This window comes from Mauremys mutica, chromosome 7 (assembly GCF_020497125.1).
Source record: "Mauremys mutica isolate MM-2020 ecotype Southern chromosome 7, ASM2049712v1, whole genome shotgun sequence".
NCBI classification, from domain to species: Eukaryota; Metazoa; Chordata; order Testudines; family Geoemydidae; genus Mauremys; species Mauremys mutica.
The window spans coordinates 50,477,898-50,499,867 of record NC_059078.1 but is presented as its reverse complement, the minus strand read 5'-3'; the positions used below and the strand labels follow the sequence as shown (position 1 = coordinate 50,499,867).

At 57.8% G+C, this 21,970-nt stretch overlaps 1 protein-coding gene across 2 annotated transcripts in view; it reads left to right on the top strand.

Moving 5' to 3' along the window:
- LOC123374974 (semaphorin-3F-like) overlaps window positions 1-21,970 on the top strand; it is a 110,802-nt gene that overhangs the window by 85,113 nt on the left and 3,719 nt on the right. Inside the window, exons 6-14 of one of the 2 annotated variants that reach the window (XM_045025434.1) lie at window positions 1,466-1,555; window positions 8,580-8,673; window positions 11,149-11,268; window positions 16,245-16,384; window positions 17,005-17,119; window positions 17,879-17,948; window positions 18,232-18,376; window positions 19,364-19,586; window positions 21,421-21,509. In XM_045025434.1, coding sequence (XP_044881369.1) covers window positions 1,466-1,555; window positions 8,580-8,673; window positions 11,149-11,268; window positions 16,245-16,384; window positions 17,005-17,119; window positions 17,879-17,948; window positions 18,232-18,376; window positions 19,364-19,586; window positions 21,421-21,509 — 1,086 coding nt within the window. The remainder of the gene's footprint in view (window positions 1-1,465; window positions 1,556-8,579; window positions 8,674-11,148; window positions 11,269-16,244; window positions 16,385-17,004; window positions 17,120-17,878; window positions 17,949-18,231; window positions 18,377-19,363; window positions 19,587-21,420; window positions 21,510-21,970) is intronic. The other variant, XM_045025435.1, reaches the window with a different exon arrangement.

The window sequence follows — 21,970 nt, the reverse complement described above, 5'->3', positions numbered from 1 at the left end:
CTATTGGCTGTCATGTTAGGGTTTCTATTGGCTGCCTGCCTTAGAGGATGGGGGCTGGGACAGAGGGGCTCCCCCACATCCATATCATCCATTCCAATCCAGCTGTGATCCCTGACGAGCAGAGTCTGTGCTGTCCCCTCCTTAGGGCTGTTTAGGGGCTCATGTGGATCTCAGTGCGTTTCCCCTGGGGCTGCATCCCCTAATCGCCATGAGCATCAGGGGCCCTAATGGACCTCGGGCCCTTGCTGTCAGTCTCCTCCAAGAGGCCAAGGAAGGAGGGGATCACCCCCCAGCCTGGGGGGTGGAGGGAAATCTAATTCCACATGCTGTGGGAGTGGGTTTTTCTTTCTGAGAGGCTCCGCCCACCACCTCCCAGGTTTCAAATAGGCTGTGGCTGTTGCTGGACGGGGTGTGGCCTCTTGTTCGTCCTGGGGTCCAGGTGGGCTGGTACCTCCCAATAGCGCAGCACTACAGTCCGTTGGAGAGAATCCAGACAGTGAAGCTGTGCATAAAGTGACTAGAGAAGAAGGAGCTGGCCCCACGCAGCAGCTTTGTGGGATTGGGATAATCCTGGCTTTCCTCATCATCCTCATGCTTCAGGGCAAGAGCTGGGGTCAGCAAGGGATTTCCCAGCCATGCTACAGAACTGTGGGCTCCATACTAGTCCTAGCTGAGACAGGTGCCCTCCTCAGAGGTCAGATGTGCCAGGGTGGCACCTCCTGTATAGTGCCCATGGGCACCGCTGGGCAAGCCTGGATGAGTGTGGGATAAGGACTGGGAAGCCCTGAGGTTCCTTGAACCACAGGCCACGTCAGGGAATTTGCTGCTGTCCTGGCCTCTCGGCAGCCTGGGGTTCTCACTCTGGGTGTCACGAAGATGCGGCAGGCAGAGCAAAGGGCACAGTTATGCGTACTGTGTGGCAGGTCTGAGCCAGCCATGTGACATTTGGTCACACGCAGTCCCAGAGACGGGGCAGGACCCAGCTCTGAGGGAGCCAGGATTCCCTGAGGTTGAACTGAGGGTCTTGGTCCCTCCCCCTGTCCCTGGTGGGGAAGAGGGGGATTGTCACAAAGTTCCACATCTGCTGTCAGTGTCAGTACTGGGCAGCAGGAGGCCCATCCAGTTTGTGCCATACACACACACGTGCCACATATGCTGGCACACACCATGCCCGCACATGCCATCACAAGCATGCTATCACACTAGCACATGGTGGGCACAATCACATGAGGCCCGCACAATAGCCTGGGCACACTCACAATGCCCTGGGCTCAAGAGTGCTGACTCTGCCCACAGGGGCACTCTAGGAGCTGGGGCAGGCACGCTGGCTAGGGGCGGGGGGAGTTTCTTGCCCTTCCAGGTTGGCATAACTCCCTCCTGCTGCCCTAGTGCCCATCCCCACCCATCCCCCGGGTGGCCTCTGTCCCTGCCAGCTCTAACTCTCTGCACTGCTCCTTCTCCTCAGGCCTTTGCACTGACCCAAAGCGTCCAGCTGGGAGGACGGGGAAGCCGAGCCGCTGACTCCTCCCACAGCCTGACACCAGCAGAACGCAAGGTGGGACTCGCACTCAGACCCCCCCCCAAGGGCAGGAGCCGGCTCCCCTCCCAGGGCATTCCTGGGCTCCCTAACCTTCCTCCCCCATGGCATGCACCTAACTGCTAACCCCCGGCTGGGCAAGCCCCTTGCAATGGCTGAGCTGTCTGTGCCAGCACCCAGCACAGAGCAGCCAGTCCTCGCATCTCCTCTCAGACTAACACTTTGCTCCCCCAGGCCTTGCTCCAGACGCTGTGGGGAGGAGGGACACTGTCAGGGGCCCCGTGCCGGGAATGGAGCCACTGGCTCTAGATTCCCTTTAGAGCACCGGCCACTCGCAGGGGTGAGGGAACAGTGGATGTTGGGCCTGATTGTTGGTAGGACCTACCAAAACACATGCAGGCGCTCCCCAGCCTGGTTCTTTAAGCACAGCAGTGCCCACCACCCAGGCAGGAAAGCTGACAACGCTCCAGCTGGAGATGGATTGTGTTGTTTAATTGGGAACGGGCCAGATCGGGCGGGGGAATGGGATGTACGGCTCTGAGGCCCTGCTCCTGACAGTGTCTCTTCGACAAGATCATCTTCCCGCTTGGCTAGCAGCCGGGCTAGCTCACTGCATGGAGGCAGGGTTAGCCTGGGTTCGCATCGCTCCATAAGCAGCTCGGGGTGCTGGGAGGAATCAGGAGCTCATGGTCCCAGGGGGAAGTTCAGCTTCTTCCGAGCTTTGATTTTTCCTGAGCAATCCTCCTCCTGTGCCATGAGCACCACCCTCAAGGCTCCTGTTCGAGGGCATCTGCTCTGCCCTCCCGACTCCGGCTGCCCCCAAAGTCCATTCCAGGGGCTCAGGAATCCAGGTCCTGTCCTTCCCACCCATCCCCCCAGGCTGCCCCCAGAGCACATTCCAGGGGCTCAGGAATCCAGGCCAGTTCTCCCCTGTCCCTCCCAGGGGCTGCCCCCAGAGAGAACAGGGGGCGCTGCCAGGCCACGGGCACATCCCATGCCCCAGCACTTTCTTCATGGGGCAGTTTGCATCAGGGAGGTTATTCGCTGAGAGCCTAGAGACCGAAGCCCACCACAGCACTGATGGGCAGGGCCCGGCGAGATCCAGCAGTGCCCCTCACGCACACATGCTCCTCCTGGGCCCAGAGCACCTCAACTGCCCACGCTTGGCTGGCGTCTCTCAGCTGGGACTGAACCCCAACGGTTGTAGATGCCAGTCCCTGTGCAGGTTTCAGACCAGCCACTTCCCCCACCCTCCAGCGGGGTCCAAAGCATGGGGAGCATAGCAGCTGCCTGGGCGGGGGCAGGAGGCACCTTCTGCAACGCATCAAGGGGCCAAGACACTGACATGGGGACAGTTCCCTAAAGCAGCCATGGGGGCAGGGGGGCACACAGACCTGGGCACCTGCCTCCCACAGCTGCTTCCTGGGGTGGAGCCTGGTATCCTGCTCTCCCTCTGCCATCCCAGGGTAGGGTGGGGGTGGCAGCTCCCCAATTCCTGGGTCTTAGCCCCCCACTGTCCCCCCCCCCCCGAGTATCTCCTCCTCCAGCCCAGCTGCAGTCCAGCTCTCCTCCCTGGCTCCCATGTGGGAGCTGGCTCCTCTGCTGGGATTTGGGGCCTGGTGTGTGACTGCATGAGGCCCCCCATGGCATATGACTCTCCTCCAGCGCCTGCCTGCTGCAGCCCCAGTCCCATCAGAATCGCTGCACCCCGCCAGAGAGTTGTGTATCCCCATCAGAACAACAGCATGCTCCCCACTGGGCCAGGGGCAGCCTGGGCTGGGCTAAAGGCAGGAGCCCCCGTGACAGGCAGACAGCAGTTCCCAGGAGGTGCCCCCTCTGCGCCAGCCCTCTCAGGCCAGAAAGGAAGAGCTCCCTTTGACATCTTGCCACACGCCTGCTGCTGTGCCTGCGTCCCCATCATCAGAGAATGGAGGAAAAGCCACAGTGCCCTTTCCCTGGGCAGAGAGGCGGACGTCTCGTGGGCCCTCCTGGACTGGACCCCCCAGCAAGAGGATGAGGAGTTCTGAGACAGAGAGACAACGTCCTGAGGAAGAGACAGGAGCCTCTGGTCAAGCTCCATTCAGCACCGAACTGGGGCAGGGGGCCACTGAGCTGGCTGGATGCCATATCTGTGCCCACGAGCTCTTGGGCAGCACGGAGGTTTAATCTATGCCAGTTTGTAGCAGCCCCAGCACGCCCACAACTAAGCCAGGAGATCCCTCCCCAGTGGCCATGAGCAGAGACACTATCGTTGGGCTGGCCCCTGGATATCTCATGTTACCACATCCCCCACTAGCACCAGGCCAAACCCGCAAACCAGCGTTTGCCAATGGGCCTTAGGATTCCAAATGGCTCAATTCTCGTGAGATTTCAGAAGGCGGTGTTCTTAAAGTGCCAGTATCTGGAGTCAGACGTTTATGGGAGGAACTCAGCTTGCATCTTCTGGCAGTTTTCTGGCCCTCGCTAGTGTGCTTGGAAGCATGGATGCCAAAGGCTCCAAGCCCAGGAAGCTCTGAGTTTGAAGCTAGGATATTTGGTTTTTTTAACTGCTGGTTATTCATGAGTAGGTTTTACTGTTCGGGGGATGGTGCCCTTTATCACGCTCTTCATCACGCGGTCTCCTGCTTAAAAAGTTTAAGTCATCCAATCAGGGAGCAGAAAAAATACCATGTGGCTTAGGGGACCAATCACACACTTGAGAAACAGTGGCAATGAAGTTTTCCTGAAGCCATTGTCTGAAAGTGTCTGGCCCAAACGATTGGTCTCACCATTGCAAATAGGAACTCAATTGGGAAGATCAAAGTCTGCGTGAGAAGGAAAACGGGGTTAGATTTGCTGGATGAATTATCCATAATAAATGAGTTGCCCAGCGCTGGGTCAGTTTCCAGTAACCCTTAGTGCAGCTCACCTGCATCACTGAATTGCAGCTGCCGTTCATGCTAGGAGAAAGCGCCATAGTGCTGCATATGCAGATGGGGTGCCATGTGTTTGTACTCAGTGCGGGTGTGGCAATAGCTGTTGGATTGGGATGGTTGGATATACACCAGGGTGGAGGTTGTACGTACTCATAGACTCATAGACTTTAAGGTCAGAAGGGACCATTATGATCATCTAGTCTGACCTCCTGCACAATGCAGGCCACACAATCTCACCCATCCACTTCTATAACAACCCCCTAACCTATGTCTGAGTTATTGAAATCCTCAAATTGTGGTTTGAAGACCTCAAGCTGCAGAGAATCCTCCAGCAAGTGACCCGTGCCCCATGCTGCAGAGGAAGGCGAAAAACCTCCAGGGCCTCTGCCAATCTGCCCTGGAGGAAAATTCCTTCCCGACCCCAAATATGGCGATCAGTTAAACCCTGAGCATGTGGGCAAGACTCACCAGCCAGCACCCAGGAAAGAATACTCAGTTTTACCTCAGTCACACTGATGTGCATACTCCCAGTGAAGCTAGTTGTTTGCATTACCCATTGTCACCGCGCTAAATGCTCTTTTTCATCCCATCCATTCATCCCAACCTTAATGCCTCTGTATGGCTCTGTGTTATAACAGCACCTCCTGCCCTGACTCAGCCCATTCCACTGAAAGGAGCTGACATGAGCAAGTCCTCAGGTAAAAGAGGGGTCAAGGGAGGGAGATTAATTCTGTCTGATCCAATCCATCTTTAAGACAACTTCAGCACAGCTCATTTGTGTGACTCTCTGAGATGGGGATGAGCTCAGCAGTTAGCTATTTGAACCCTGTGTTTTTCACTTCCAGCCCTTCAAATCCGCCACTTCCAAAACAGTTACCATGCTCCGAAGCCCATAACCGACCCTTCTTTTCATCCCCTTGTTAGACAAATATTCGCGGAACATTCCAACAATCAACAGCATTTATGTTACCAACAGCTTATATGCAAGCAGAACATCTGGACTAGATACGGTTAAAATGTTCCAATGGAAAGTTTTTCCATTGAAAAGTAACATTTTTTCATAAATGCTCCTTTTTTCTTTTGGTCACACACCACCACCAGCATTATTTTTGGTTTTCAGCAAATATTTTTTTTTATCAGAAAGGTGATCAAAGTGTCGATCACAATTTTTGTTTCCCAAATTTCAGGCAATGAAAAATTGCAATGACCATTTGGATAAGGGTTTCAATTTAAAAAAAATCCAATTTGCAAAGAAAGAAAAAAATGGGTCAATTTCAAACCATTCAGAATGAAAACAACTTCAACGGTTTTCACTCCACTGGTTTTTCAACCAGTTTTAAGCAGGACTGGCTCTTGGATTTCAGACAAAAAAGCAGAAGACACCTTGTCAGGTTATAGGAATGGGTGCGTGACTTTTCCTCGAAACACCGACACTGGTACCCATGGCTCTCTACTCACAAGTGCAGGAGTGGCAAGAAAGCAGGCTGTCGTAGGGCAGTTGGGCTGGTATGACTTTTCATTCTTGGATGGTTTGTACCATGCTGCCATACAAAATATCACTAGCCAGGGATGAGACACCTTGGACTGCCCAGATACACGGGAACATGGGCATTGCCAGGCTGAATCAGAACCGAGGTCCATTCAGCCCAGTGTCCCATCTCTGACTGACGCCGGAACCAGGAGAAGTGTAAAAGCCCTGCAATGGGGTAGTCTTCTCCTCACGTAGGTCTCTAGTAGCCAGTGATTGGCTCATGCCCTATGTACAAGATTGAATATCCCTGCCAAAAGTTATTGTGGGCATAAGATGGCGATAGCATGCTGGGGGGGACAAACAAGGCAAGCCCATTGCTGGTGTAGGGCTAATGTGAGGTGCAATAGCAAATCACATGGTGGTGGGCTGGCTGCCATGGAGATGGCCTGGGAACTTGGAGAGAGTTCAAAGAGCCGCCATCCATTTGAAATCTAACCCGTTTCAATCATGAGTGCAAGGCCGCTCCGGGCCCCGCCCCTGCCAGTTCTGTGGTATTACACTCACACTTCCTTCTCTCTTTGTGATGCTTTTCTCTGTCGTCACTGTGGGGGGACATTTGGACTGCTGGAGAAGCTGGCTAACGCCTGGGCTGCATGGAGGATGTCACCCTGGTGTAGCGACCCCTGCTGTACACAAGGGAAACCACAGCTGGCCCAGAAGCAGCCAACCCAAGTGGCAAGCAGGGTTGGACTCAATCGGTGCAAATAGCTATTTAGCCCTGCATACACTGGTGCAGCTACAGTGGTGGCTGGCTGAACTCGGGGGAAATCACTAGTACAGACCAGACCTAATTAAATATGGGCCTCATTCAGCAAAGCACTTAAGCATATGCTTAAACTTTACGGTTAAAGGTTAATACTGCAGTCGACTCTCACAGTTTGATTGCGAGTCCGGCAGTCTCTGGAGTATTTGTTTAAACCTTTGGCTGGTGGCATCAAGAGATTGCAGGAGAGTCTCGGCTTTCATTCAAAATCAAAGGCAGTTTCTAGCCCTTCTGGTTACAGAGGAAAGCTTGAAAACATGACGTGTGTGTGCCCCACAAGCTTGGAAACTAGAAATCAAAGAAAAACAACCCCACAATTATTATTAGGGTTTTTTTCCAAATCTCATGATTTTTAAGCCAATCTCATGATTTTGGCAGGTCAGATTAAGGATTGTTCAGCATTTAAAGTTGGCAACACCTGAGTTAAACACATGCTTAAGTGCCTTGCTGAACAGAGATGGTTTGATGACTTGGGACCTGCTTTATGGGGAAACCAGGGACTATTTCCCAAGTAAGGTCAAATGTACAAAGTAAATAAATTGCCACACTGCCTGGAATGCCATCCTAAGGGGGAGTACTTCCTGGATTGCACTACTGGTGGGTGGAACTTCCTAGAATGAAATCACCCAGTACTGGTGATATGATGTAGTGTGAGGGTAGAACGTGTAGCCTGGTTTCACCATTTGATCTTCCAACACCCATTTACATAGAGACACTTGCCGTCCCCACTTCCTGAGCTTCCTAAACTCCATTGAGTAATTAGTAGACAATAATTGTGGTATCGCATGCAAAGGATGAAGGACTGTGGAGGCTTTAACTCATTGCTGCTTGTACTGGAAGGTCATTTCCTAAGCAGCCACTCAGGGGGGCCCTAGCTGGGGTTGCTTCTGTTTTTGTTCTAACCCAGGCTGCCATCAAAAGGCTTGTGGCTGACAACCAGCAGCATTCCTGCAAATCTGTCATTCTGTAGCTGTAATAACATGACAGGGGCACTGACTGTCTCTGCTCTGAAACGCTAAGGATGGCCAGGCCTAGTTGATATTTGGATGGGAGATTGCCCATTAAAAATGAATGATTAGGCCCTTAGCTTTGGGTCAGTGCCCCCGGCGTGGCTGAGGTGCCATTGCTGGGGGAGATGGCAGAGTTGTCAGCTTGTGGCTGTTACTACTGTAATAAACCTGCATGCAATGCTACTCTGCATGGAAAGCCAGGACAAAGGATGGGTGCCCCACCACCACAGATGCCCAGCCACTGACTCCAGCAAGATTAATGGTAGCAACAGAAGCTGTGATGGGGCGATCGCTGAGCAACCTTGGGCTTGTGCAAGGGGGCTTTGTCTAGGCCCACCTGGGAAGGGAACTGGGCACTCGCAGCAGCACTGGAGTAACAGCCTCACACCGCTCCACTGTACCAACATATTCAGCATCAGCTGGTGCTTCCAGGTTGCCTCTGGGATGCACCCCAGCTGGAGTTTGGTGCCAGAGCTGTGAAGCAATAACCATCCCATGACATAATTCCCCAGAGGAGAAGCAATAACCCCCGTGTTCCGCTCAGACTCCGCCTCGGCAATGGGTAATTCCATTCTGCCTCTAACTTTGCCTCCGCAATTCCAATGGACCCAGCATTCTCCGTCATTGCCTGCCATTCGGTATGTGCAGCATGACTGTGGGCTGCTAAATAGCTGCCATGCTCCTCCCCCAGAGGGAGCTGCATTTTACTGCTGGGTGAGGTGAGGCTTGTGAGCGCTGTGGAGTTATGAAAGCGCTTTGGGCTCTTCTGTCCTACAGAAATAGAAGGGCGGATGTAATGGGCTCCCTCCTCTCTCTGTTCCAGGATTATATCTTCTACCTGGAGCCGGAGAAGCTGGAATCAGGGAAAGGGAAGTGCTCCTATGACCCCAAGGTGGACAGCGTCTCAGCCTTGATAAGTGAGTCCTTCTCTCTTGCAACTGCAGCAGTGCAAGGTGGCCAAGGGGATGGGGGCTGCTCTGGCTGGGCTCTGTGGTGCTCCAGGGGGACACCCAGCTTGTTCTCGGCACTGATTCCAGAGCCATAGTGGGACCTAGACCAAGGAGGCGAAGGGGGTATGGTGGTGCCAGCCATTGCCAAGGCACAAGGCCAGGAAAGGGCCAGAGCAGCGAAGGGGAAATGCAGACGGGGCTGTTGCCTGGTCTCCATAGTGGGGAGATGTCTGCGGGGGTGACGGTGGAGTAGCCAAGGCCCAGGGGGCATCAGAGCCCAAAGATCTAAGCTTGGGTCCTCACCAGAACCACCTCAGCCAGGGCAAGAAGGTGCCTGAGCCCTCCACCAAGGGACCAGGCAACTGGGAAGGTGCCCAGGCATGTCAGAGCCCATTTGTGGCCTTTAATTCATCAGCTCCGGCCTGGAGCCAGGAGGGGCCTGGCTGGTTGGCTCACGGAGGATGCAGCCACTACAGATAATGTGTCAGTCCTGTTGGGCTGCTCTGTCTTCCGCATCGCCACCGATTGAACCCTCGGTCACCCTCTCCACTGGTGCCATGTGACCACTCTCGCTGCCCAGGGAACCCCCAGAAGAACTCGACAGCCACAGAATGCCTGCCCCCTGCTCTGAGCCAGCCCTGTTCTCAGCTGCCGGCGAGTCACGCCTTGTTCAGACACTGCTGCACTGCGTCTCACGCGGACTTGCCACTCCAGCAAGAAGCAGCCACTTACAGGTTATGGGGAGCTGAAGCCAGGGAGTGCAGGTTGGGGATGGAGCTTCAGAACTCCTGTCCAGGCTTTGCCTGGGACAAGCCAGGGAGCAGAGGCCTGGGGAGCCAGCTATTCTCTTCCGGGCCCCGGCACACATGGTTCCCCTTGTGTGGACCTGGAATGGTGCCCACCTGAAACAGATGCTGCTGGCCTGGCACAAGGCTCCGCTATGATGTTCTATTGCTCAAGGCTGGGGAAGTCTCTCCCCATGAGCTCCCATTTTGTGCCTCCCCTAGGCTGGCCCCCACCCCCTTGAACTAGCAAGCACCACAACTGCATGGGGGTGGCCCACAGACCCCTGCTCTCCCGCCCAGCCGCATCGGAGTGGAGCGGTGGGCCGGCCCCTGGGGAGGGACCTGCACCAATCTGGGTTGAGTGCCAGGGCTGGCTGCGTGCCAGGGAAATATTAGGTGGTTTGAGACTAATGTTAAAATGACGTGATGAGAAGCTGTTTAGGACTTCAGGGCATGTGGCTGCTGAGGGGCTGCTCCCCCCACCCCGGAGACGTTAACCTAGCGGTGTTCTGCAGCTCCACTGAAGGTGGCTGCCCCCAAGGAAGCCAGGCAGAGATCCGAGTCCAGGGCCCAGCAGCTGTGGGGCCAGCAAACCCAGACCTGGTGTGGGGGTGGGAAGGCAGCGGAGCACTTTGGCCCGATGTGAGGACTTGGAGGACTGTGGCATGGCAAGAGGCACCCGGATGCCATGGTGATGGGTGTGGGATGAACCTAGTAGAACAGAGTGGAAAATGGGGTGGGAGAGGCTCCGACAGCCACCGACAAATGATGGAAAAATCCCCAGGACATCTCTTTCCTCGACAAAGTCAGATCCAACCCTGGGGTAGGAATGGCCACGGTGAGTCAGCCCCGTGTGCTAGGAGCATCTCCACCCCAACTTCCTGTCCTATTTCTGTCTCCCCATTCACCTCCCATTTCCTGTTCCTCCCCCGCCCCCTCCCAACTGATCAGGCGCAGCCCCGGGCACTGCTGGCACCCTCCTGGAAGGTGCAAGGCCACAGTGCAGAGCATGGCAGCCCTGGTGTCCATGGTGCTTTGCCCCTGGGGTGGTGAGGGGCGGGGCTGGCTGGGATGGGGTTGCAAAGGGCAGGAGAGCGAGACAGAGCAGTGAAATAACACGGGGTGGTATCGCTGTCCTGCCATCCCCAGGCCTGTATAGGCAGCAGCTGTGCCGAGCTCCCCCAGGAGCATGGGCCAAAGCTCGCACTTACTGCTAATCCCCTTCCCCGGGCCTCGAGGGGCCTCGGCTGCCTCTGATCCTCTCCAGGCATGAGTGTTGCCTTACGCACCAGCCCCGGCACTGCTTCATTCACTGGGGAGCAGCTGCGAAGCAGGGGGCTGGCAACCGGGCCTGGGTCGGTGCCCCAACCACAGTGCCTACCGGGTACCACATCGGAGATGGAGACCTGTCTATGAGCTGACAAGGAGCTGGGGTCCCTCTCCCCAGAGGGAGACATCCTGTCAGGGAGAGGGCATCAGCCACCCATGCCAATCAGCAGCCCCTCCCCAAGCTTCCCCCTTTGGGCAGGGCTTGGGGGCAGGACAAAGGGTCTGCATGAGGAGGGGCTGGGGAGTCCTCAGACCCCCCCCAGTCCCCCTTCAGGAACTGCTCCCCTATACATCCCAGTCCCTGCTGACCTCTGCTTTCCACCTACAGATGAGGAGCTCTATGCTGGCGTCTACATTGACTTCATGGGCACGGACGCAGCCATCTTCCGCACCATGGGCAAGCAGACAGCCATGAGGACTGACCAGTACAACTCCCGCTGGCTGAATGGTTAGTCCGAGGGAGCCACTAGTGGGGACGGGCTGGCATCATGCATCTCTGGGACGTTGGATGCTGCCCAGGGCCTCGCAGTCTGTATAAAGCTCAGTGGCTGGGTGCCCTCTGGCCTGCCATTCCTGGGGCTTCTCTAGGGCTCAAGTAGCATGAGCACTGCATCCAGGGTGGGGCCCACATCCCACAAGCACCCAGGAGATCCCTACCCCCTGGCATGGAGTTGGTGGAGCACCCTAGCTACGGCTGCAGCGTTTCAGGAGAATCTCCATGGCTTAGCCCCGGTAGAAGGCAGTCGTGGCCTCATGCCAGCTTGGCAAGGCTGTGCCAGGTACATGGGGCAGCCTGGGGATGCAGTTTTCCCTTCGCCTGTGGTACGCCAAGCAGAGCTGGTGAAGTCACAGCTCTAGGGGCTATGGGCAGTAGTGGGTGAGGTGTGTTTTAACCAGGGTGATGTGAACGACAAACTTTCCTCGATTTCCCTTCACACCACCTCAGCTTTGTGCCTTCTCCCACGCTGCCTCTGTTCCGGGAGCTGCCACTCTCTTCCTTCAGAGCCTGGCACCCGGGCATTTCCACCTCTGCAAGCTGCTTCCAGGGCCCCTTGGAGCCTGAGGCCTGCACATCTGCCCTCTTCTGGTTCCTGTTAGCAGTTCTGCCTCTGTCAGCAGAGCCGGCGACACTGGGCTCCCGCTGCCAACCCGCTCATTGCTGGGGGCATTCGTAGGCAGCAATCCCCGCTCTGGGTGTGTTTCCAGCAGTCTTCTGCAAAGACCCATCAATGCACGCTCGGCCCACTCCATCTCCAGCGGGCACCGCAGAGACGCTGCCTGCCTGCCTCCTTGCCAGCTTCTCAGGCACTCCCACCATGGCAAAATGCTGTCAGGGCCCAAGCAGGAATGCCAGGCCTCCTGGCCCCAGTCACAACAGGTCTAGACATCCTGAGGGCCTCCCATGCAGAGACCTGCTGTGGAGCCGCAGCGATGCTGGCACCGGGGGCAATTCTGAGACTGGGCCCATCTGCTTCCCTCAGCAGTTTTGCAGAACATGGATGAGCGCAGCTTCTGGTCCACTGGGAGCAGAGAGAGGTTCCACCACTGCTCCCCTCTGTGCTGGCCAGAACCAGGCTCTAAGTCCTTGGGTGCCCTGCTCGAGAAGCTTGTAAGCACTGGAAATATCTGAGGAGTGAACTGGATAGCCACCATCTTGGCCTAGGGACCTCCAGAGCTCAAGCCAGGAGCTGCTATACCATGAGCTAGAGCCCAGACTGGGGCTGTGAGAGCCTCACCTCCTGTGTGGACCAGGCACAGAGAGGGGCCTGGGACCCAGGCTGACCAGGGGGTTATGGCAACCCAGGAGGAAAACAAATCGGAAGGTTGATATCATCCCAGGACACAGAGCAAAGCAATTGGCATCTGGCTGCATTCTCCCCTCAAAGGCATTGTCCTCATTGAGCAGGAGAACTTGGACACATGTCACACTGGGAAGTGCTACAGACAGGACATGGCCGTCTAAGACCAGTCATTGCCTAGGTCGGGTGTCACAGTTTCATCCCTAACAAAGAAGTGCCCTACTGAAGGGGGTTCTTACTGAAGGACCAGGCTAGTGCTGGAGCTGAGGAGGAACTCTGACCTGTTTTGCCAGGACAGCCCTTCCCTGGTGCAGCGATCTGAAAGGGTGAGACCTTCCCCAGGTGCATGTTCCAAGACACTTGCAGATGTGCACCCGGACTCACCAAAATTCAGGCCATTAACCCAGTAGCTGCCAAGCCTTCATGGCTCCATCCCTGGAAAGTGGGCAACCAGTGAGCAGCACTATGTACTCCGCCACCTTCAAACCTGGTAAAACCTAGAAGAAGTGGTGGCCATTTCATCAGGCAAGGACAAGAATTCCCTCCCAGCATGTGAGCTTCAACGAAAGGGTCTTACTAAAGGAACAAGGAGTCCCTTGAAGGCCCATGTGGTGTCTGGGGGATGTGCCTGCACAAACTCAAGTATTGCAGAGCCAAATCCTGGACTAGAAACAGCAAAGGACAGAGAGCAAATAAAACTCACAGATAGATAGATAGTGTAACAGTCCGGTGTGGGGGCTCGGCCCTCTCAGGTGTGGCTGGGAGCCAGGCCGCCTCACTACGCGAGGCTAGTAAGCAGTTCAGTCTCCAGAGTCCGAGCCCTAGGTCAGGGCGGGACCGTAAATAGTAGTACCCGGGCTCAGGCCCTCAGGCAGGGCTGAGCAAAAACCAACAGTAGTTAAGGCCCAGCCCTAGGTCAGGGCGGGGCAACAAACAGTAGTTTGATCAAACACACAGCAATTCAAGAGCTCAGACCCTCAGGCAGGGGCTGAGCAAACAACAGTAAGTCCAGGCTTCTATGCCTGATTGTGGGTGAAAGGGGGAGACTGCCACCCGTGAGTGGGGTGGCAGGGGGGACACAGGCCCACTCACTCCACTGTGTCCCAGCCCGGGGCCCTAACAGCGGCAGTTAATCTGCTGCTGTGTCAGTGGGGTCCTGACCACAACACACCAACATTGGCTCGAAGTCTGCTGTAGCCAGACTGGGGTTGGCTACCCCCGGGCTACTTCCAATCTCCCCCTCCATTGGTACCTGCTCATCTCTAGCGTCCTCCGCCGGGTCCCACACCATGGGCTCCTCGGGGTGCTGAGCGCTGGATCAGTCAGGCTGCTCCTCAGGACACAGAGCGAGGGGATGCTCAGGCAGCTCCTCGGGGTACCGGGCTCAAGGAAGGCTCGGCCAGTCCTCCTCAGGGTACCAGGCTCGGGGAAGGCTCGGCCAGTCCTCCTCAGGGTACCGGGCTCGGGGAAGGCTCGGCCAGCCCTCCTCAGGGTACCAGGCTCGGGGAAGGCTCGGTCAGTCCTCCTCAGGGTACCGGGCTCGGGGAAGGCTCGGCCAGCCCTCCTCAGGGTACCGGGCTCGGGGAAGGCTTGGTCTAACAAGAGCTCGGTCAGTAGCGTCTGTCCTCTCCGGTGGCCGGGCAGCAACTGAGCGCTGGGCCCGGGCCTTTATACTTCCTGTCCCGCCCCTTGACTTCCGGGGGGCGGGGACAGGTGGCGGTGGCTCCATCCACTGAGGCGGCTGTTCTGGCTCATCCCTCTCAGGTGCGGCTGGGAGCCAGGCGGCCTCACTACAGATAGATAGATAGATAGATAGATAGATAGATAGATAGATAGATAGATAGGTAGATAGATGGGTCTGGGTCTATGGATGGGTCTGTGTAGAAGGATAGATGATTCTGCATGGGAATAGGTGGATGGGTCTGGATGGGAATGGGGTGTCGGCCCCATCATCTGCAATAACCAATCCAGAACATCTCTCTCCTGCTCTCCCTCCCTTCCCCATGGCACCAGAGGGAGGTTCCTGGTGGGAGGTATGCCTGGCCTTCTCCCAGTAGCACCTGCACCTGTGGCAAAGCAGCAGTGACAGCTGAGTAAACTGAAGTTGGAGCGATCATATTATACCTCTGGGCACAGTAGCTGCAACTGAGAAGGCAGAGCTGTCACCGTGGGCTTGGAGGCATATTGATTGATGATGGACAGATATTCTAGCAGGAACAGCACTGGTCACTCCACTTCCAGCTGCCAGACAGTTTCCATTCTAACCTCCTGCTTCCAGTTGCTCAAAAATTGCTGGAACTTTGGGGCTGAAATTTCCCAGGCATGGGCTCCTTCGTGTGAATTGATATCCAAACGTTTGAGCAAAAAACTGTCAAGCCATTTTGGAGTCCAAGGAGAGTTGGGGGCCAAAGGGGGATACGCTTTTCTCATTATTAAGAAAAAAATCATCGGACTTTTGTATAGCACCTTGAGCACAGACACAAGCGGGGATAGGCCACTGATGTATGGTATGAGACATGCCAGTGAGAATGCATGGGCATCAGGCTGCATTATGGCCTTAGTGAAACACATGTGCCAGATGGTTAACCACGGTCGCCCTAACCACAGTCACTGCTCCCGTCGGAGTCAGTGGCAAAAGTCTCCCTGGCTTCCAAGGGATTGGTCACAGGATACATTGTCGCTGCAGTTAGCCTGGGGGCTTGGCAGCTAGGTCTGAGCAGCTGGGTTAGCCTCGTCTGGGTGTGAGCATCCCCACTGCAAGGCCCAAGCTGTGCTACTGTGTCTCCACTCACCCCTGTGCCTGCGGCACATCCCATGGTTCTTTGTGCTGAGGAATCATTCCTGGTCACTTGCAGAGAACTTGTCTGTCCTTTGGGGGGACTTGTGGGAAGGCCCTGGAGGCTTCATGCTGGGGGTGCATTCCTCCCAACGACAGGGAGCTCTCTAGCTAACTAGTTCCACTTTACGGGCTTTATTGCTAGCTAAAAACTTAGGATATTGCATTAAAAACTGTTAAGAAAAAACTAAGGTTGCCTAGCTGAGCATTCCAGAGCCACATAACCTTAACTGCCCTGTGTGTGGGTATTGCCATAGGGCCGGGGTCAGCAATCTTTCAGAAGTGGTGTGCCAAGTCTTCATTTATTCACTCTAATTTAAGGTTTCCCGTGCCAGTAATACATTTTAACATTTTTAGAAGGTCTCTTTCTACAAGTCTATAATATATAACTAAACTATTGTTGTATGTAAAGTAAATAAGGTTTTTAAAATGTTTTAGAAGCTTCATTTAAAATTAAATTAAAATGCAGAGCCCCCCGGGCCGTGGCCAGGACCCAGGCAGTGTGAGTGCCACTGAAAATCATCTCGCGTGCCGCCTTCGGCACACGTGCCATAGGTTGCCTACCCCTACCATAGGGTGTTTTTGCTGAGCATTCCAAAGTCACACAACCTAAACTCTGCCCTGTGTGCGGATATTGACAAAGGGTGTTTCTTTACAAATGTTCTTTTGCCAGCCGGGGGGGGCAGCGGGGCCATATACTAGCCTCTCAGTAGATTGCAGGGCAGGCTCCTGTCCCATTGGCACTGGGGCATGCAACTGGCCTCACAGTGCTGGCATGTCTGGTTGCAGACCCAGCGTTTGTTCACGCCCAGCTCATCCCAGACAGCGCCGAGAGGAACGACGACAAGCTTTACTTCTTCTTCCGGGAGAAATCAGCTGATGCCCCACAGAGCCCTGCTGTCTACTCCCGCATCGGGCGCATCTGCTTGGTATGTACCTGGCTCCCCGCGGCGCCCCCTGCTGGGAGTGGCTGGGAGCTCTCCCCACAGACAGAGCTCCTGCTCCATTCTCTACAGTGCCCCCAGCTGGGACTGGAATACCAGCAGTGTCCCCTACAGACGGAGCTCCTGAAAGGAGAAGCTAGGATTTGAATGGAGTAGCTGGGAGCTCCCCACACAGCCAGCGCTCCTGCCCCCTCCCCACAGTGCCCCCTGCTGGGAGAGGCTGGGGCTGGAGTACTGGGAAGCCCACCACAGCCAGCACCTGTTGTCCCACTCCCCACAGCACCCCCTGCTGGGGGAGGCTGGGCTGGAGTACCAGGAAGCCCCCCACAGCCAGCACCCCCTGTCCCGCTCCCCACAGCACCCCCTGCTGGGGGAGGCTGGGCTGGAGTACCAGGAAGCCCCCCACAGCCAGCACCCCCTGTCCCGCTCCCCACAGCACCCCCTGCTGGGGGAGACTGGGCTGGAGTAGCTGGGAATCCCCAACAGCCAGCGCTCTGCCCCTCCCCACAGCACCCCCTGCTGGGAAGCCCAAGCTAGCAGGACGAGCCTAGCTCACGTTCTGGTTGCCCGGGTGCCTGAGAATGGTATATCCCCCCCTGGTTTAGAATGACGACGGAGGTCACTGCTGCCTTGTCAATAAATGGAGCACGTTCCTGAAAGCCCGGCTCATCTGCTCCGTGCCCGGACCTGACGGGATCGAAACGCACTTCGATGAACTCCGTAAGGGCTGGTGGGCAGGGTGTACTGGGGCACTGCCATGGGGCGCACCGAGCAATGAGGTGTCTGGAAGGGGCAACGACTGACTACGAATCCCAGAGTTGGTAGCGGGCGGAACCTCTGTGCTGCCCGAGCTGTCACTGCAGGCTGCAGCGTCTCTGAGCAAGGGCACCGCTCACATCAGGGCAGCACCACATCTGGGTCCCCAGCACTTCCTGGGGAGCTCACAGGGGCCTTCCTGCCCAGCCAGGAGCGTCCCTGGAGGTGCCCAGCAAAGTCACTCTCGGCGGAGGCTGAGAGGCAGTGCAGCCCCTGATAGCTTGTCAGCGCCTGCTGTGGTATGTGATGGATGGGCTGCACCCGCGAGCAGGACGCGCTGTCCCATCGCCACCTGCTTCCCTGCACTTCGTTTGCCTAGATCAATTCCAGATGGTGCCCAGAGGCTCCCCTGATTCCTAAGGGGCACTCTCCCCAGCCTGCATCTTCCCCACTGGTGCACACCCTGCAGCCGAAGCATCCCCCATGCGGCTGCGCCCCCGGCATAGCCGGGTGTGCCCCCCCCCCAGCCAGCACTCCTGCCCTGCTCCCCACAGCGCCCCTTGATGGGAGAGGCTGGAATAGCCGGGAGACCCCCACAGCCAGCGCTCCTGCCCCGCTCCCCACAGTGCCCCCTGTTCTCTCTCCATCTGCCCTGTGTCCCCTGTTCTCTGCAGAGCTCTGGGGCGTCTCTCCAGCTGTTGATGCTTTCTCTTCTCCCCTCAGAGGATGTGTTCATCCAGCAGACCCAGGATGTGAAGAACCCCATCATCTACGCCGTGTTCGCTGCCTCTGGGTGAGCCCAACAGGAGGGGTTGGGGAGGGTCTTCATGGGAGTGGATGGGGGAGACACTGCATCAGGCCCTGGGAACGACATGCAGGGGCCCCCTGGGCACAGGCCCCTCACACGCGTTGGGGATGAGCGTTTCTGGATCCCACATGAGCAGAGGGCTCGAGGTGCTGTCCCAGTCCGACTGGGTGGGTCTCTGCCAGGCAGGTCAGGGCAGGGAATGGGTTCAGGGTGGGTCTGACAGAGGTGCCCCCTAGGGATAATGTGATGCTCCCCCCTCCACCCCCAGGTCTGTATTCAAAGGCTCCGCTGTGTGCGTGTACTCCATGGCCGACATCCGCATGGTCTTCAATGGGCCCTTCGCCCACAAGGAGGGACCCAACTACCAGTGGATGCCATACACAGGCAAAATGCCCTATCCACGCCCGGGCACCGTAAGTATGATTGGGGCCTCCTGCCAGAGCGCCCGGCAGGGCCGGCAGCAGGGGAGTGGGGGTCCTCTGGGGATGGCTGCAGTGATGGGCGCTGGAGGTGTGGGGCAGGGGGCACAATCAGAGAGTGCCCACCAGTGCGTGTGTCTGGGCAGGGACCTCCCCTGTGCAGAGACTCTGATGCTGCCCCCCAGGAGTCCTGGGATCTGCCCCACGATGGGGCTTACAGCGATTCCCCCTCTCCAAGCCAGGGACTGAGAGGGGCCATGGGAACTGCGCGAGGGCCAGTTTGGCCCTGTGGCTGCCTGGCCACCTGCTGCATGGAGAGAGGGCATCAGTGTGTGGGGCTTTCAGCTCAGCACCACCCCATGCTGGCCTAGTGCCAGGGCTCTGCCAGCCCCTGCACCAGGGGCACCCAGCCTGATCTGCCAGGGGAGAGGGTCCCCCTATACCACAACCCCAGGCCTCGGCAGAAGCAGGGGCAGCGCGGTGGGCAATGGAGGAGTCAGAGGCTCCCCGTGAATGGGGCACAAGTGAGATGATTGCCGTGGGTCGGGGTCTCATGGCACCTGATGCTGGCTGCAGGATGGGTGTGCCGATGCATTCAGGAAGGGAGAGGTGGGCAGAACAATGCCCAGGGGCATGAGCTGTCCTGGAAGCTGGGTGGGGTGGGGGCCATGCCCTGGGAGCACGGGGGGGGCATGCCATGAGGTGGGGTGTCCTGCAGGATGGGTGGGGTGGGGGCCATGCCCTGGAGGAATGGGGGGGCCGTGCCATGCGGTGGGGTAGGGGCTGTGCATCGGGAGGCGGGCCATGCTGTGGGGTGGAGGAACCATGCCTTAGGGGACAGGGCAGAGGTTGTGCCATGGAGTGGGGCGAGGGAAGCCAGGCCGCGGGTGGGAAGCGGGGGGAGGCCTGGCCGTGATTGGGAGGAGGGAGGTCGGGCCGTGGGGTGGGGCTGGTGTCTTACCCTCCCACTCTGTGTTTCAGTGCCCAGGAGGCACCTTCACCCCCTCCATGAAGTCGACCAAGGATTACCCAGACGAGGTGATCAACTTCATGCGCTCGCACCCGCTGATGTACCATGCCGTGTACCCCGTGCACCGCCAGCCACTGGTGGTGCGCAGCAACGTGCACTACAAGTTCACCACTGTGGCCGTGGACCAGGTGGATGCAGCCGACGGGCGCTATGAGGTGCTTTTCCTGGGCACAGGTACCCGCAGACGTGCGCTGGAGAAACACACAACATGGACCCACCTGGGCCATGCGGGAGGGCATGCTGCCCAGCACTGGGCACAGTAGGGAGCTTAGCCCGCTCTGGGCCGGCTCGCCAGGTCAGCGTTGCCAGGGCTGCGCTCCCCGCTCTCCCCATCAGACGTGCCTGGCGACCAGCTCGTTGACAGAGGAGCCTGGCAGAGAATTCCATCTGGAGTCCCCCCACCCAGGGGCTGCCCCAGAGCCTGTTCTGGGGGTGCAGCAATCGAGGCCAGGCTGTCTATTCAGGATGAATGGAGTGGGTGCCCTGTGGTGACTCCAGCCTGGCACAGAGCCGGGGAGGGTGTGGGGATCTGGAGGTGAGTGTCCAGCCCCTCCAGGCACCTGGCGTGGGGTCAGAATCAGTCCCCAGAGAACGTGGTGCCCTCAGCAGGGACTCAGCCACCAGAACTGGGCTGCACCAAGCGGGGCTGCAGGCGGGGCAGGGTCTGCGCTGGCTGTTGGTTCCCCACCCCTCATGGAGTGATTGTGCCAGGATGATGCCCTGGGCAGACCCCAGCCCACCCCGTGCTGGGCAGCCTGGCGCTTGCTGGGCCACGTGGGGTCTGGGCCATCTGAGGCTGCGGGGGCAGGGTCTGCCAGGCCCCCGGAAACCAGCCTGGGGCAGAGGGGCTTGTTTAACTGGGGGGCTCATTGTGGCAGAGTGGCTGGCGCTGCCTCGGCCCCTCTCAGGGAGCCAAGCCCCTGGCTGCCAGCCAGCCTGGGGAGCCCAGCCAGTGCCGCCACGCAGGTGGCAGGGAACGCTAATGACCCAGAAAGATCCCGTTAGCTAACGGATGTGCTGTCTCCTGGCCAGCTGTTCTCTCAGTCGCCCCTGCACACGACAGCCTGGCCAAATTCTCCCACCACCTGTCCCGCCCACCAGGGAATTTCCTCCCTGCCCCAATATCGGTGTAACGAATCGCCAGAACTCAGCTGTTCCTTCCCCCAAGGGCGTGGAGGGTCACCAGCGGGGCCTGCAGCAGGCCTGTGGGATGGTGAGGGGGGATTGGGCTGGTGCCTGGATGCAGACGACTGCGCCGGCAGCACTTGCTGGTAGTGAGGAGCTCCCCCACCTGTGCCCCTACACTGCTGAGGGTGGGATGCCCGGCAGGACGTGGGAGCCCTCACTGCCTGGGCAGCCCTGCCTGCCAGCCAGTTCTCTCCAGACCAGCCTCACTCTGCATTGCGCAGCTATGTTCTGTTTATCCGCTGCTGCACTCCTCCACAAAGGCAATTGGTTTGAGTGATGGGAGCTGGGCTGTCCCTCTCCGAGTCAGCAGCATGTGCCGCGGGTGAGGGGCCAGCCGGTGCCATGTGCACATGTTAGTTGGTGCAGCACGATCTGTGTACGGGGCCCATCTCTGGGTCTCACACCCAAGTCAGAGCAGACACCGGCAGCTTTGTGAGTTCCTCCTGCTGGTGCTGCCTGCAGGGACCCTGCCTCCCCCTGGCACTCCTCAGAGATCCCCAGCCAGGTGCAGCGGCTGCTGGAGAGATCCAAGCACTGCGGTTCTGCCAGTGTCCCTGAGATGGCACTGGGCAGCTCCAGGGCTGGTGGATTCCCCCTAGGGAAGATGAAGTTGTGGCTCTGGGGTTCAGTCCAGGCCCCGGAGCCCTGTGCTGGCTATGAGCCTCGTGCTGATCCAGCCTCAGCGTTTTTATAAAGCCGTGATGGCAGGTTGGCCTCTCACTTCCCACGCCAGCCCCATCGGCATGGCCCCACACCTCAGGCTGTGGCAGGGCAGAAGGGTCCATCCTGCGTGGCGCTGAGTGCCGGCTTTGCCTTGCAGATCGCGGCACAGTCCAAAAGGTGATTGTCCTCCCCAAGGACGACCTGGAAACCGAGGAGCTGATGCTGGAGGAGGTGGAAGTGTTCAAGGTAACGCCTCCTGGGCCCTGCACGCACTGCGCTCTCAGGCCTTGCTGTGTCCCCCTCCGTCCCCCGCCATGGCCTGGGACAGTTCTCCCTCCCTTGCCCCCCCCCCCCCCCCCGCCTGGAGGAACCTCCCTTCCTCCCGCTGCTGCAGGGGCAATGTGCAGCAGGCCGCCACTGCAGCTTCATCTGTGGCTTCCCGGCGGGCACCTGGGCCCTGATCCAGCACTTGGTGGTGTCAGTAGGGGGCATTACGGGGCCCACGGCTTCTGTGGGCTCTGACCTCCGGCACAGTCAATGGCAGGGGGTGAGTGCACCATTTGGCTGGCTCCTCAGGAAGGATAAGAGCCCTGCTACTGCAGCTTGCTGGGGGAGTGCTCCAGTAGATTATGTGCCAGCAGCCTGTTCCCAGCGCTAAGGGGTTGGAGCCCTGGCTCCCCGGGGCATATGTGGCTGCTCCAGGGAGG